Raw genomic sequence first — 13,801 nt, 5'->3', positions numbered from 1 at the left:
CTGTTCATGGAGATGTTTTATATGTCCTAGTTAGTAAAATGCTGTTAAACTAACTACGATATGGTATGAATGTAAGTCGCGTTTGTTATACTTGGCATCCACTGTTGTTAATCTAAGTCTATTAAGGTTATTGTACTTAATCAAAACTTAACAAAAACAAAAAAAAATAAAGCTAAGTGCAATTTTAGTTAACTGAAATAAAAACTAGATTTTAGGGTAAAAACAGATATTTTGTGCTTACAAAGCTTGTATAGGAAAATTCACACACACTGACACTTTATTAGATACACCTTAATAAACCCCCTTTTGCCTTCAAGCTGTTTGATCAGAAACCTGCACATCTCTGGAAGCTCTCTCGCTGTTTCTCACACAGATGGAGCAGATACTGGCCCTGCTGCTGGACCTTATGTAACCTTAGTCTCCTGGTTTCTCCTTCACACTGTTCAGATACTTAATGGTCATTTTATATTTATATTTCCAAATAATCTTACCAGTAGTTGTCTCCTTCTCACCAAGCTTCTTGCTGATGGTCTTGTAGTCCAGCCTACAGTTTTACCCCTGACATCCTTTCACAACTCTTTGGGCTTGCCCATGAAGGTGAAATGGAGGAAACTGATTCTGTGGACAGATGTGCCGTATACACATAACAAATTTAGACCAGAAGTATCTACAATCAATTAATCAGTTACAATATTTGTACTATATGAGCAATCTATGAGAGACAGAAATCTGGTTGGGTTTTAGGGGATCAAATACTTCTTCCACTTAATGTCACCAAAATCAGTTTATAACTTGTGTTTCTAACTTCCATAAAAACTAGACTGTTAATTTCTTTGTAAGTGAACAAACTTACATATTCAGCAGGGGATCCAATCATTCCCACACTGTATGGATGCAGAAATCTGGATGGGCTGGACTTCCTGTGCTTCAATGGGCTGTTGGTACTCATGCTACCAACAGTGACGCTATCAAAAAGCAAAACCAGAAGGGATAAAGAGAGGACAACGGTCTGCTGCAGACAACTTAATTCCTTATTTGGAGGTACTTTTATTATTTGTCTTTCCTTATTTATTTCGAGGACAGTGGTGTCCACTGTCTTACTGACAGTGAGCAGCTGGTTATGAACATGTCATCATTCAACTTATGCTTGCTCTAGTGTCAAGGGATACCACTGGGGGGGCTTAGTCAGTAATGTATTTACATTCAAGTGGCACAGATCTCAAGCACCAGCAGAAATTATGACCCTTGTCCACTTTGAGCACGGAAAAACTGAGTGTGGGTGGTGGTGGTGGTGGAGGGGCAGTCAACAAATGTCTGATTTTCAGGATGCTGCTCAACCATGAGAGATATCGCTGCTAAACTTTTTCCCTAATTAGGTCTGTTTTTGTGCTTAAATCTAAATAATTTAAGCACAGCAGTGATTTGTCATGGCGTGTCAGAAAAGAAAAAACACTGGCAGACAATTACCAACGCCACTGTTTGTGGTTTCATTTCAAGGATTTGTTGGCACAGTTAAACCCAACTCGCATTAGTTAAAATGAGCTGATGAAGTGCGCTGATGAGTCACACTGCACGCACAATTCTGCACTGTCTCTGGTGTTGAGGAGCTAATACCCTGTTAGAGTGGAGACTGGAGGACGAGGGAAATCATATAAAGGGCCTAAAACAGAGGGGGCCTGACATCATCAAATCCGAAAGGTTACTGGCCAACGCTGGGCGCTCAAGCTCAAGAAAAACACTATTGATATGCCGTGGGTTCGGCCGGGGACAATGGCAGGGACTGTCCCTCCCGCTCTCCCTCGTGGCCTGGCATCGCAGAGATGTCACAGAGAGCACCAAACAAATGGACGGAGGGATAGAAAGGGATGGAGGGAAGGCGAGGAGGTGGAGGAGAACAAACACATTGTTCTAAGGGTGGAGAAAGCGCTATTGTGAACAAGACAGATAGCTTATGTGGGAGAATGGGGTGGGGAAAGAGAGAGGGACACAAAAGGACAGAGAAAGGTGAAACCTGGCATTTTTTATAGAGGCCCCCTTCCCCCCGTGCACTTGGAGGTAATCCATAATCCTGGCTTTAGGGTACACTTCCTAAAAGTTTAAAGAGGAACACAGCAGGGACAGTTTCAGCACACAGGAGCAATCTTCAGCTTGCCTTTCATGTGCATCAAGCCTAGAGATCCTTTCTCCTTTCAAATCATGCTTCACATCCAAGAGCCTCCAGTCACTTCTTAACATGTGGATAAACAGTTCAACAGAGGCAGGGAGCAGGTAGGTCTGCAGCAACTGCCCCCTGGGTCCAGTCTGAACGGGTGACTTGATGTGAACTAACAGCACAGCTGTTTGAACATGGGCTGAGACCTCAGTGGAGAGATGGAGGCCGCTGTGCTGCAATGCCCTGCAGGCGTTCGCTGCGTGCCAGCTGCCCCCCTCGGTAAACATCAGTGACACAAATACACGGGCAGTTAACCAGGCGCGCACACACACACACACACGCACACATGCACGTGTTCATGAAAAGATGACAAAAACAGCCTCGTTCAGACATGCAGAAAAAAGGGAACAAATGCAGAACAGTGTCAGCATGCAGGCATTTAGACCCAACAGCAAACCAAGAGGAGATTTGATCATTTCCTCTCCACTGACACAATGACACAAATTAGACACTCTCCACGTCAACCTTCAGTTACCCACAACAATGGACAATATCATACAGCACACACAATATGGGATTAAATTAATTACATGTTTTCTTTCTCAGTATTCCACGCTCTGCTGCCTGCGTGATTCCCATTTGGGACTTTTTCCCTCAAACTGGATGTTTAAAGCTCCTTTCTAAAGCAACAGCACAGCTGAACACTGCTGGTTGAAATTCAGATTTCAGTAACACCGGCAAGCCCTTGTTCTTACTTTTTGTTTTTTTCCTTGAAGATGAGATGTGATGATGATATTCATGTGCAGGAGAGACGACACATTGAAAGCAGAAACTAGACTAAAACATTTCAGTATTTACACGAGAAAAAGGACGACTGAATAAAATAGGAGGAAAAATGTGCTGCAGATAAACAGAAGACAAAACAGGCAGGCAAATCTGGATTTGGTATTTCCATGATTATTCAGCCACAATGGTGTCCTTCTCAAACTCCCCCTCAGCAGACACAGGACACGGCCCACACGCACAAATAATAGGCAAACCACCAGCCATGCAGTATGCATACCTGCATGCAGAGAAAGCATAACAAATAGCGATCTCAAGAGCTTTCGACTATGGGAAATATAAACCACTCTGCATGTAAATACACTGACAATAGTGTGCCACATGCTGCGTTAGATGCTGCACAACTGGCACAATTTTTCAAGTCTATGCTAGAAGCTGTGAGGATGCACAGTGGTGCCTTTAGCTAGATGGCATCTGCATGCCAGTAAGCAGGCTGGTATAATACTTAATATGTTCATCATTACAGACCGAAAGGTTTGCTAATTAAAAGTGCAGCTGAGGGTAATCACTTTTTTCCCCCTCAGTCATAAAACACATTGGAAATTCAAATTCAGACAAGATGAAAAGTAGCATTATCAATGAAGTGATTACACTTCATCATTAAGGGAAAATGAACCCAATTTCACAACAATCCATCCAACAGCAGTAGAGCTTTAATTTGCAACAAAACAGGTAAAGTCAATAGATTTTTTGTTGTGGGGGGCTGAGCAGCAGCGTGATCCAGAGGTTTGCGCTGCCTCACACACCAAAGGGTCTGGGTTTGAATCCTCTGGGACACATTTGTGTAGAGTTTGCATGTTCTCTGGCTTCCTCCCACACAATAATCACCCCAATAAGACAGGCTTATTAGGAAGATTAAAACTGAACAGTGATGGTTAGAGGCAATCTCACTTTGCACTTTGAGTATAATTAGCTTAAAAATACACAAGAAAAGCTGTTGATGCTTTTTAGATACTGAAGTAATATTGCTATTGTGATTTTTTTTTCTTAGTGTGATCAAAAAAGTTTAACTTGTAGTAGATTTTATAGCAATCAATCCTAATCTGTTGAGGCATTTTATTCAGGACCACATGCAAAGCCCCACCTTATCTTAAAGACCTCACAGTATCTTATTATTCCCATAGCATACTTCAGAGGAAGAGCCTCCAGCAATCTGGCCCATCTTCTGTGGAATCGGTTTCCAGGTTTGGAAAACAAGCGCCCTCTCTACTTTTTAGATTTACCTTCAAACTTTCCTTCTTGGAACTGAACCATCCTTTAGTCATGCTTCTACAAGCTCAAGCTGCTGGTGAGCCTGTATTTATATACCACTGCTGCATATAATCAACTTCGTGTCCCCTTTGGTAATCTGAAGCAAATGGCCCCTGAAACTGCTCCCTGTTTATTATATTGTTTGTTGTTATGCTCTTTTTCTCTTTGTTCACCTCTTCTTCTCTGCTCACCCGAACAAGCAGAGACAGATGGCGGTTTCCCCTGAGCCTGGTTTTGTACATCACACTGTATATAAAACCTGGCCATCCCGATGTCACCTTTTGGTTAGTAAGGTCTCACTGTGAGGCTTTGGCATCTTGGGGCTTGAAACCAACAAGAAGTGAGGATGGATCTGAATTAGAAAACAAAGACACTCTGTGATCATGTGATGCTGAGCTGTCAGTCATAAGGAGGGTATGCCACAGAAGTGCACTGGTGAAAAGGCTTGCTGGTGGCAGAGGGCTGTATGGAAGCATATTAGTGGAAAGTTGACTAGAAGGAAAAAGAGTGAGAGAAAAGTTGCACCAGCAAAGGGTCGACTGCAGGCTTGAGAGGATCGTCATGAAACATGGAGTCAAAAGCTGGTCTCAGGCTGATGTGAGTGCATCAAGAGCCACCAGCCTCAGAAGTCTTCAGGAAAGGAGCTCCAACTGTCGCTTTCCTAATCTAAAGCCCCTGCTGAACAACAGACAATGTCAGAAGTTTTATCTGGGATAAGGAGGGAAAGAACTGGACTGTTGCTCAGTGGTCCAGAGTCCTCTTTCCAGATAAAAATATACTTTGTGTTATGGAAAACAAGGCCCTGGTGTCTGGAGGAAGACTGATGAGGCACTGGATCCAAGGTGTTTGAAGTCTAGTGAGAAATTCCGGCAATCTGTTGTTATTCGGGGCACTATGGCATGTGGTGGTGCTGGTGGGCTATGTCAACACAACTGTCTAACAAAACATATTATAACACTTCATGCTTCCATCTGCTGAAAAGCCTTATGGGGAGCTGCCCAGAGTGCCAAAACTACCATCCAATAGCTTGCACTCTATATTAATAATACGTTTAAATTGACTAACCAAGTCGCCTGAAGATGAAGATGAGAAACAAACGAGCCATAAACGGAGAAGACTTGAAGGCCGCCATCAAAGCAACCTGGGATTTAATAACATCTGAGCAGAGCCACAAGCTGATCACCTACATGCCACGTCACACTGATGCAGTAATTCACTGCATAAACTCAAAATCTTACCAAATATGAAAATGAATTTTCACTTGTTCCATTGGCAGATTTTTTTTCTTGTTTCAAGGTAAAATATCTTATATTAAGTGAAATAAATCTGCCAATGGAACAAGTGAAAATTCTCTAATTTTTCTCTAGTTTCAAGATTCACTGTCTTGAAACATGTTTCTATACCTTACTGAAATGTTGCTCAGTAGCTGATTGTGTCTTATTTTAAGTGTAATGAGATCATTTTGACTAGAAATAAGACAAATATACTTGGTAAGATTTTGAGTTTTTGCACTGCATGTTAAAACAAAGCTCTAAGTATTCAGCACATAAACAAACATACTTTTCAGAACTGGACATTTTTACAGTGTCCAGCGAAAAAACCTTAACTCTAAAATAATTTGAATGACTGAATTTCTGATTTTCATAGACTAGAAATTGTAAATTCAATCCAGTTTTATTTATATTGCGTCAAATAACACAGCAGTCAAGGTGCTTGTTATTGTAAAGACCCTACAATCATATCAGAAACCAAAACGAGCACTTGATGACAGTGGGAAGGAAAAACTCCATTTTAACAGGAAGCAGTCATATCGAACACATAAAATGCACCAGGATATGCAGTTTATATTTCCCCGCCCGCGGACGATGTCGTAGCTCACAGGGGATCATCGAGTATCTTTCTTTACCTTTTCCTTACAATGGAAAATGCCCTGAGATGACTGTTGAATGGGAGTTTATGGTGGATTGACATTACCACCCCTAGAGCCAATATTGTGGCTTAGTCAGTAAGCACTGCTGCCAACATGCTTGCAGATACAAGAGCTTATTTGCAGTTCAACAGTTTTCCCCCTCCGTTCTTATTGCAGCTCTGTTGCCCTTGCGTGATGTGTGACTCGCAAAACATATCTCTCAAGCAGTGAGCGTCTGTCAATGTCAAAATATTTCCCGCTCATTCAGTCTGTTTAGCATTAAAATAGATTCTGAGGTGCTCACAGCTCACAAATACCAAAGTAGTTCAATCTCCGCGAGCACTCGCTGCCTCGCACATGGAATCACTGTGCAGAAAACTCACAATCCTCTTTCTCCACGTCATAATCACCCATCCTTGGCGCTCAAACCGCTGCGACTCTCCTTCCACACATCTGTGATTGATTCATGCTGGACAGTTAGTGGATTTCCATCATCTAATGCAAGCTGTGAGTGCTTCGCTTTTGTCCTGCTGTTTGAGCAACTGTCAGCTCCGGCATCGTCAGCTACTAACAACATTTTAGGCAGTTGGCAATCTCTTTGGCTCGTACTATTATTACCACACACTTTGCTGTTGCCTTTTTGAGGAGAAATAAGGACAGTCTAAAAAAATATTTGCATGCAAACCTTACTTTTCTGGGTTTACTTGGCAGCTGTGCAGAGTGAATTTCTGATAGGAATCTGATACCGGCAGGTATGCTGTAACTGCTGAATCGATGCAGGTTTTAGGAATTTATGTGCATCGCATGTGGCAAGATGTTAACGCAATTTTGACTCTCAAAAGGAAATCAAAGTAAGTAAAAAAGGAGCAGCCTCAACAAATCAATAACGTACACAGGACGCTTAAAACTGGCAAGTGCCTTTATTTTCATTCAACAGTACACAAAGAAAGAAAGAAGCTATTTACAATTACAAGACTTAAAATTCAATTATTTATTATTCCCTGCTGATGACTACAGACGATCAGTAGTAGTCCTCTGGGTCAGCTTTATCCCCCTGATTCTGAATCTGCTGCTGCTTCTTGTACAACTCGGCGATCTGCAGAGATCGAGAGGGAGAGAGATGTTTAGAGAGAACAAGGGAGATGAGACGATTTGCGAGAAAGAGGGGAAGCAGGGTGGAGGGAGGGAGTGAAGGAGAGACTATCATGAAGTGAGGTCAGAAACATGAAGAGGAGAAGCTAAAAATATCAGTTTGATTATTCATATGCTGGGCTTTGATGTTGGTGACTCCCAGCTGCTGAGTGCGAGACGGGGGCTACGCTCACTTGGGCTCATCGGAGTTCGGGGGCGAGGGAGGAGGAAGGCGGGACAATGAATAATGCGCGAACAGCAGGCCCACCCAGAATCAGCAGTATCAGTACCAGTACAGCAGGGTGGCACAGTGAGGATGGAAAACAATGAAACATCACATTATTTCTCCTCCGCAGGATCAAGGTAAAGCTTTGATTCTCAGCCCAAAAGTGGTTGCATCCAACATGTTCTGGCTGGTCTTCATGTTTTCTTAATTCCCTCCGACTCGAATGAGGTTAAGTTTTATTTAAACCGTGCGCTACGTCAGGCAACGTGAACCGATGTGCTGTGCTAATGAGCGTGTGTGCATCTTAACTGATGAAAACTGACAGAAGCATCATTTTAATGCGGCTGATGTTCTGACTTGACTCCCTGCCGTAAACGCCTATATCTACACTCTATAAGTAACAGATGGGCATTGATTCAACTTAGTGAATATTAACATTTTATTGTAGTTCAGTCTTTAGAAATGCTACACAAGTTTGGGCGCAGGTGGTGTTACACTACAATGAACCTGGCATGGATTTTCCCGGTGAGGCGCGGCGTGCGTTTCAGAGCTGGTGCATCTAAGGCGATGCATGATGCAAGAAATCATGTCGTAAAATGTTTAGCAGGGAATCAAACTTTAAAAATCTCGTTTCATTTTGTTGACTTGTTAGAGTCAAACGGTTTTGAACGTAGGGGATCTCTTTATATCATGCCGTGAATCAGAAAACACGGTCAACAGGAGGAGGACATAAAAAATATCAATGTTGTTTTCAGGTAAAAGATGCTCTATAAGTCAGGCTATGAATGATACATGAAAGCAACCTTCAGAAAACAAAACTTTGAGAATACAGAAAGAAATAAACATGGAGACTTCAGTACGAGTTTCAGACATCATAAAGACATTCTGGTGCATGTTAACACAGAAGTGGAGACTTCTGGTTTCAGACACATAGGCCCAACAGACAAGGTAGTAAATTAAACAAAAAACACCTTCATGTCTATTTTGATCTTTTCTACGTCGACATTGTAATTGAAGAACAGCTGAAAGTCTGAAAAGTGCATGAAATCACATCTTTGGTAAGTATCTTACCCTAATGTTTAGGTTAATTGACAAGAATTGGACACTTTATTTTATTTTGTGCATTTCACATTTTAAGGGTTCATTATTAAGCTCATTTCCACCTCCATATTTTTAATACTTTGACTCCATTAAGAGCAACTTTGTTTTATTCACATTCAAACCCATATTTGTATTACTGGAAAACAAACAGAAAACAAATGCAAGAGTAGAAAAAAAACTGTCTAAAACACAGTTTTTAGAAAAGCACTTTAGAGCTTTAAGCTGATTACTTGTATATACACTGGCACTATATAAGAGGGATTACAGAAGAAATATTTGGCAGTTTTAGCCCCAAGACATAAAATAGTTAAGTACAAGTTGCAGTATTTTATGGTAATATTCCAATATATATCAATATTTACCATTATTTCACTAATAGTACAATCTAGGAGAAAAAACAAAACATAAAAATATTTGTATGTACATGACATTTACTGTATAAAGTATACAGTCCATATACAGTCCTGTAACTCAGGTCAGCATAGTGATAAGAATTTTATATGCTCATGGGTCAGCAGTCAGGTCATTCAGAGGCAGGCAGCAAACCGCTGAAAGTTGATTTGTGTTCTGGCAAAACTTTCTGCGAGTTATGTCAAACACAAATCCACCATTAGACTAAAACAACACAATTAATGGTTTGCGCTGGTGAGCTTGGTGTTGTCTACTTAAATTAGTTTTTCTGAACTGTCCTGTAGTTTGTACAGTACAAATCATGGTTGCTGCCTCACAATATATTTCTCCGAAACCAACACTGCTTTAACTGACTGTAATACAGCTCTGTTCGACATGCAGCAGGAGACCATTACATAAACCAATTCCTGTATATAAAAAAAAGACTGTCCTTGGAGTGCTATTCACCCATGAAATTTTACAGGACAGCTCTTGTGAAGCGACCGTAGTGATGATGATGCTTTTCTATACAACACGGTCAAACAAGCGTATGACTGAATTTTACTAGGCCACGATCTTCCTTCTTTGACCTCATGATCCTTCATATTTTCTAGTCCTATAAGAGATCTGACATGGAGGGGGGACCAGTACTGATCTAATGTACCTGAGCTGCGGCCGTGGCGTCCTCGGGCTTCTTGTCGTCTCTAATCCTAAGGAAGCGAGGGAACCTCAGAGAAATGCCCTTCTCTGGATCCACCTGAAGAAAAGCAGATCACAAGAATTATAATTAAATCCAGCAAACGACCTGTGATACTGAGTTATCATTTGTTGCTACTTCTAACATACCCCACGTACTGGATATTTTGTTGACTAACATGCACTGAAAGATATTCAAGCCCTGCTAGCTCAAGGTTTGGAAACATCAACTCTTTTTACTCCGGTTCCAAAAACCTCTTTGAATTATTTGCCTTGTTTAGTATTTTACTGGCTTTAGAAATTGTACTGTACATTTTCAACCAAGGCTGCTTGACAATGCAGATATAGTGAATGTGAAGGGTGTGTTTAAAAATTTTCAGACCTGTACTTACAGTTTATCAAATGTGAAAGGGTTTTTATGTAAATTTGGGGGGTGAAATGGAACGAATAAGTATACAACATTGACAATAATCTGACCTATCAATTCAATCTTTAAAGCTTTTCGTACAATTTGCAGTAAGTACAGGCTATTTTTTTGCTGTGCCTTGAAACTTTGGCTTTTAAAAAGTTGGGAAACTGGCTTAGACCACCATAACAGCACATGAATTAGCGAGGGTCCCAGCAAAGCATGATGACCATTCTGTTCATAAGTACCTGAGCTGTTCACATGAGCTGCTCGAGCTTCACGTACACAGAGTGGATGAACATCATTAGCAAATCCACATAGCACTTTTAGTTACATCAAATTGCACTGCTCTAATATCTCAGAAAGTATACACTCTTTTTCAAGCTACTGACTATCGCAGAAAGTTGTAGCCACATTATGTGTGAAGCCTCAGGGTAATCTTACAAATTACCTGTCAAAACCATCCTGGGGATCACGGTATTAAAAGAACTGATACTGCTAATCCTCTTTTTGGTTACTCATCCAAACATCTGATATTCAACTGTTTAAAAAAATACGATGTATAGAGAGAACGAACGCAACACCTGGCAAATTTCACACCAGATTTTTCTTAATTAATGGTAGCGTTTTATCCATCCCACTGTTGTTTTACTTTGCCTGCTGTTAAAACGGGAGCTATATTCTGGCAAACCTTTTTTATTTGCGCTGAGGGACTCTGCATCTAACATGCAGCCAAACCACGGGTAATAAACAAGTATCTGTTCTATTAAAACCGGACGCTTTTACAACATTTTTAATAACTCAATTAAGAGGCACTAATTATGACTTTTCACTGTAGGCAACAGAGCATAACAGGCAGAATTTATCAGTGGAAACACATGGAGGGCGGATTAAGACACTGAACTGACCATTCCCATTGCAGCTTTGTAGACCGGAGACAGTGAGAGGTCAGCGCACTTCACCTCCCAAACCTGCACAGCATCCAGCCACACGTCGGGCTCGGCTGATTGGTCAACGCGGTAGTAAGCACGGGGCTTGGGCAGGATGTGCTCCTAGAGAACATAAAATGAAAAATTAATGATTAAATCACTAAATTATCCAACTTAAGAATAAAACGTTAGATAAATGTTAGAAATATGTACCCAGAATTAATGGTGACTTCTTCAAAAGAACTCAAATTTGTTCTTCTTACAGTACAATTATATAAACGTTTCAAACTCAAAACTCTTCAGATATGGACAGCTTGTGCAGGGCACTCGGTCACACATAAAATGTCGTGATTGGAATCCAAGCATAAACTGAATGCATGTAGTCACATAATCAGACAGGCACTACCAGATTACTTTTAGCATCTGACTTTTTAACGCCACTCAGTACCAAGCCAGTTTGCATAAGACAATTTATATGCCCTCAGTTTGTGCATATACACCGAGTTAACTGGATTAGAGGTCAGTTAGTTCAGGTTTATTACATCCCTGCAGCATCAGACGGCAACAAAATCCATCAATAGAGCAGCGTCCACACAGGAAGAGACTAGCAGCAATAAGGCAACCAGCAAAGGAATGTCAATGTACTTCAGCAACATTTTGCAACAACTGTTACCAACAGGTGCTCAGTTGACCTTAAATGACAATATGAGTCCAGCAGTTGCATGAACTTATGCACAGGGCTGTCTAGAAAGGGAGCATTGGGTGGCACTGGCTGTTGTTTAAAAACAGCATAGAGTTCAATACGAGGTATATTCAAAAAGTCCTGGCTTTACACATAAATGTTTGCTTAGAGTTTTAGGTGCATAGTGGGATTTAAGGAAGCATCTAAAATGGCCCAAATAGCTGACCTTAAAAAGGAGTTTGGGCAAATTCAAGTCTGGTAAGTTTCTATTCGTGCCGATATTCTCCTTTCCATGTTTAAATATAGTAAGCAGCAACTCTTCTTATTAAAGCAGCTGTTGAAATATAGCAGCCATGACAATAAAACTTTGACCTCATGCATTGTTTGTCAACTGATATACTGTTAAAATCTCCTTCAGAGTACTTTATCCCACGCATGCACCCAATGCCGTGGGTGTCTAAAGGAAAGCATGAAAAAAGTGACTCATGCCGAAATGAAAGACTGCCATCATTTGAACAGACTGATGAAGCCAGCAGTGTTATGTATCCCACATCTGAAAACAACTAGAGTGTACGTACAGTGTACATGCAAATATGCACAGTGTAAAAATAGGCAATGCATGTACAGAGAACCTGGTAAAAAAGACAGTGATGGAGCGCTTCTGGTTGCCCTGCTGAATTGTGCCGTGTCTCAAAAACCACATCCCAAGAGGCAGACACAGTCTGAGCACTCCCATATTTCTTGGTGGGGGCAACATGATTTCAAAGACACATTATCACACACCTACACGACAGATTTCATTTAGAAGCAGCCTGATATACTGCACTTTTTTTCTCCTTATTTTAAACTCAATATTTACCTCGCAGGCTTCACCGCCAAACTGTTTCTGTTCCCGCGAGGCGACCGAGAAAAATAAAAAGAGCCAACTTCTGCAATATTTAATAGTACCATTTTAACTTTGACACGAGCAATCATTCTGTCAGCGTAGGTGTCAGTCTTTTACAAAATGATACCCATCTTGTTTTGGCGTGAAACAGCCATTTCAGCGAATGTGCCTCTGAAACGGTTTAATGTTAACGAGACTGCTGCAGTGTCCACAGAACTGGGTCATAGTTAAATAATTCTGGGGGAAAGAAAGCTCCAGCTGTAGCGGTGCTGTTTCCCCGCACACATTATTTATACTGTGGGCATTCAAGTGACACTCCAATACAGAGTGAATTACAATGCATGAGCTGGTAGGCGTGTAGAGTCTTATAAAATATTGAGTTCTGTCGGAGCTCAAACCTGTGGCCTTTCAGTTATACTTGGGGATACACAGATACAGCTATATAATAGATAGAGTTATTATTGTAATCATTAGATGGGTCAAGTATTAGGTGGAGTTAATAAAACTGTAATATTGCAATTTTACACGCCTTCCAGAGCATCATAATTACACATCACACAAGCCTAAAAAGGTGTGTGAGCTATTTCAGTTACATGCAATTATTCATGTTGATTTAAATGTATTTACACCACCGAGGACCAAGTGAAGAACTCATCTTCGGGGCATGTAAAGTGACTTATTTAAGGTGGAGTGGCAATTATATAATCAAGTACAGTTGTTACTGCTGGGAAAACTGTGCAGTTTGTGCCTGCTGTGGAACATTTTGGCTTATATGATGTGAAACGGTAAGTTGAAAAAAAATAAAAGAAGTTCTACTTAAAAACATTTTAAGCACATGATCAGCAATGACGAGCAGAAGCTGCATTTAGGTATCAACTCTGTTCCAGGCTTATAATGTGAAATGTGTGATCAGAATACTAATAATAACATTTTATCAGTTCACTGAATGAGAAACTGAAATTCAATTGATGATTTCCAACTTTTGAAATGTATATTTTAGTTATATATTTTAAACCGTATTTGTCCCTTGGTTGTACCTGAATCTATAACACATTGCTTCCACCAGAAGGTGACAATAAGGCATCAAAAGTCATTTTCCAAGTATTATTAAACAAGAAAAACACAAAGAATGCGTGATATTAATAATGATTAAAAAAAGAGTGCTACAGGAATGTTTTTTGCAGGCCATCCTGTGAGTT

General features: G+C 40.7%; 1 protein-coding gene across 1 annotated transcript in view; it reads right to left on the bottom strand.

Moving 5' to 3' along the window:
- Positions 1-7,056: 7,056 nt before the first annotated feature.
- The window catches only part of lig1 (ligase I, DNA, ATP-dependent), a 65,120-nt gene continuing 58,375 nt past the window's right edge, over positions 7,057-13,801 (bottom strand). Inside the window, exons 25-27 of the mRNA XM_085388125.1 lie at positions 11,014-11,157; positions 9,668-9,760; positions 7,057-7,251 (exon numbers count right to left, since the gene is read on the bottom strand). Of these exons, the coding sequence (XP_085244251.1) occupies positions 7,177-7,251; positions 9,668-9,760; positions 11,014-11,157 (312 nt within the window). The 3' untranslated portion in view covers positions 7,057-7,176. The remainder of the gene's footprint in view (positions 7,252-9,667; positions 9,761-11,013; positions 11,158-13,801) is intronic.

Source organism: Rhamphochromis longiceps, linkage group LG18 (assembly GCF_057381845.1).
Source record: "Rhamphochromis longiceps isolate RC_006_pf linkage group LG18, R_longiceps_female_GT1.1, whole genome shotgun sequence".
Taxonomy (NCBI): Eukaryota; Metazoa; Chordata; class Actinopteri; order Cichliformes; family Cichlidae; genus Rhamphochromis; species Rhamphochromis longiceps.
The sequence above is the reverse complement of the archived record's forward strand: the minus strand, read 5'-3'. Positions and strand labels throughout refer to the sequence as shown.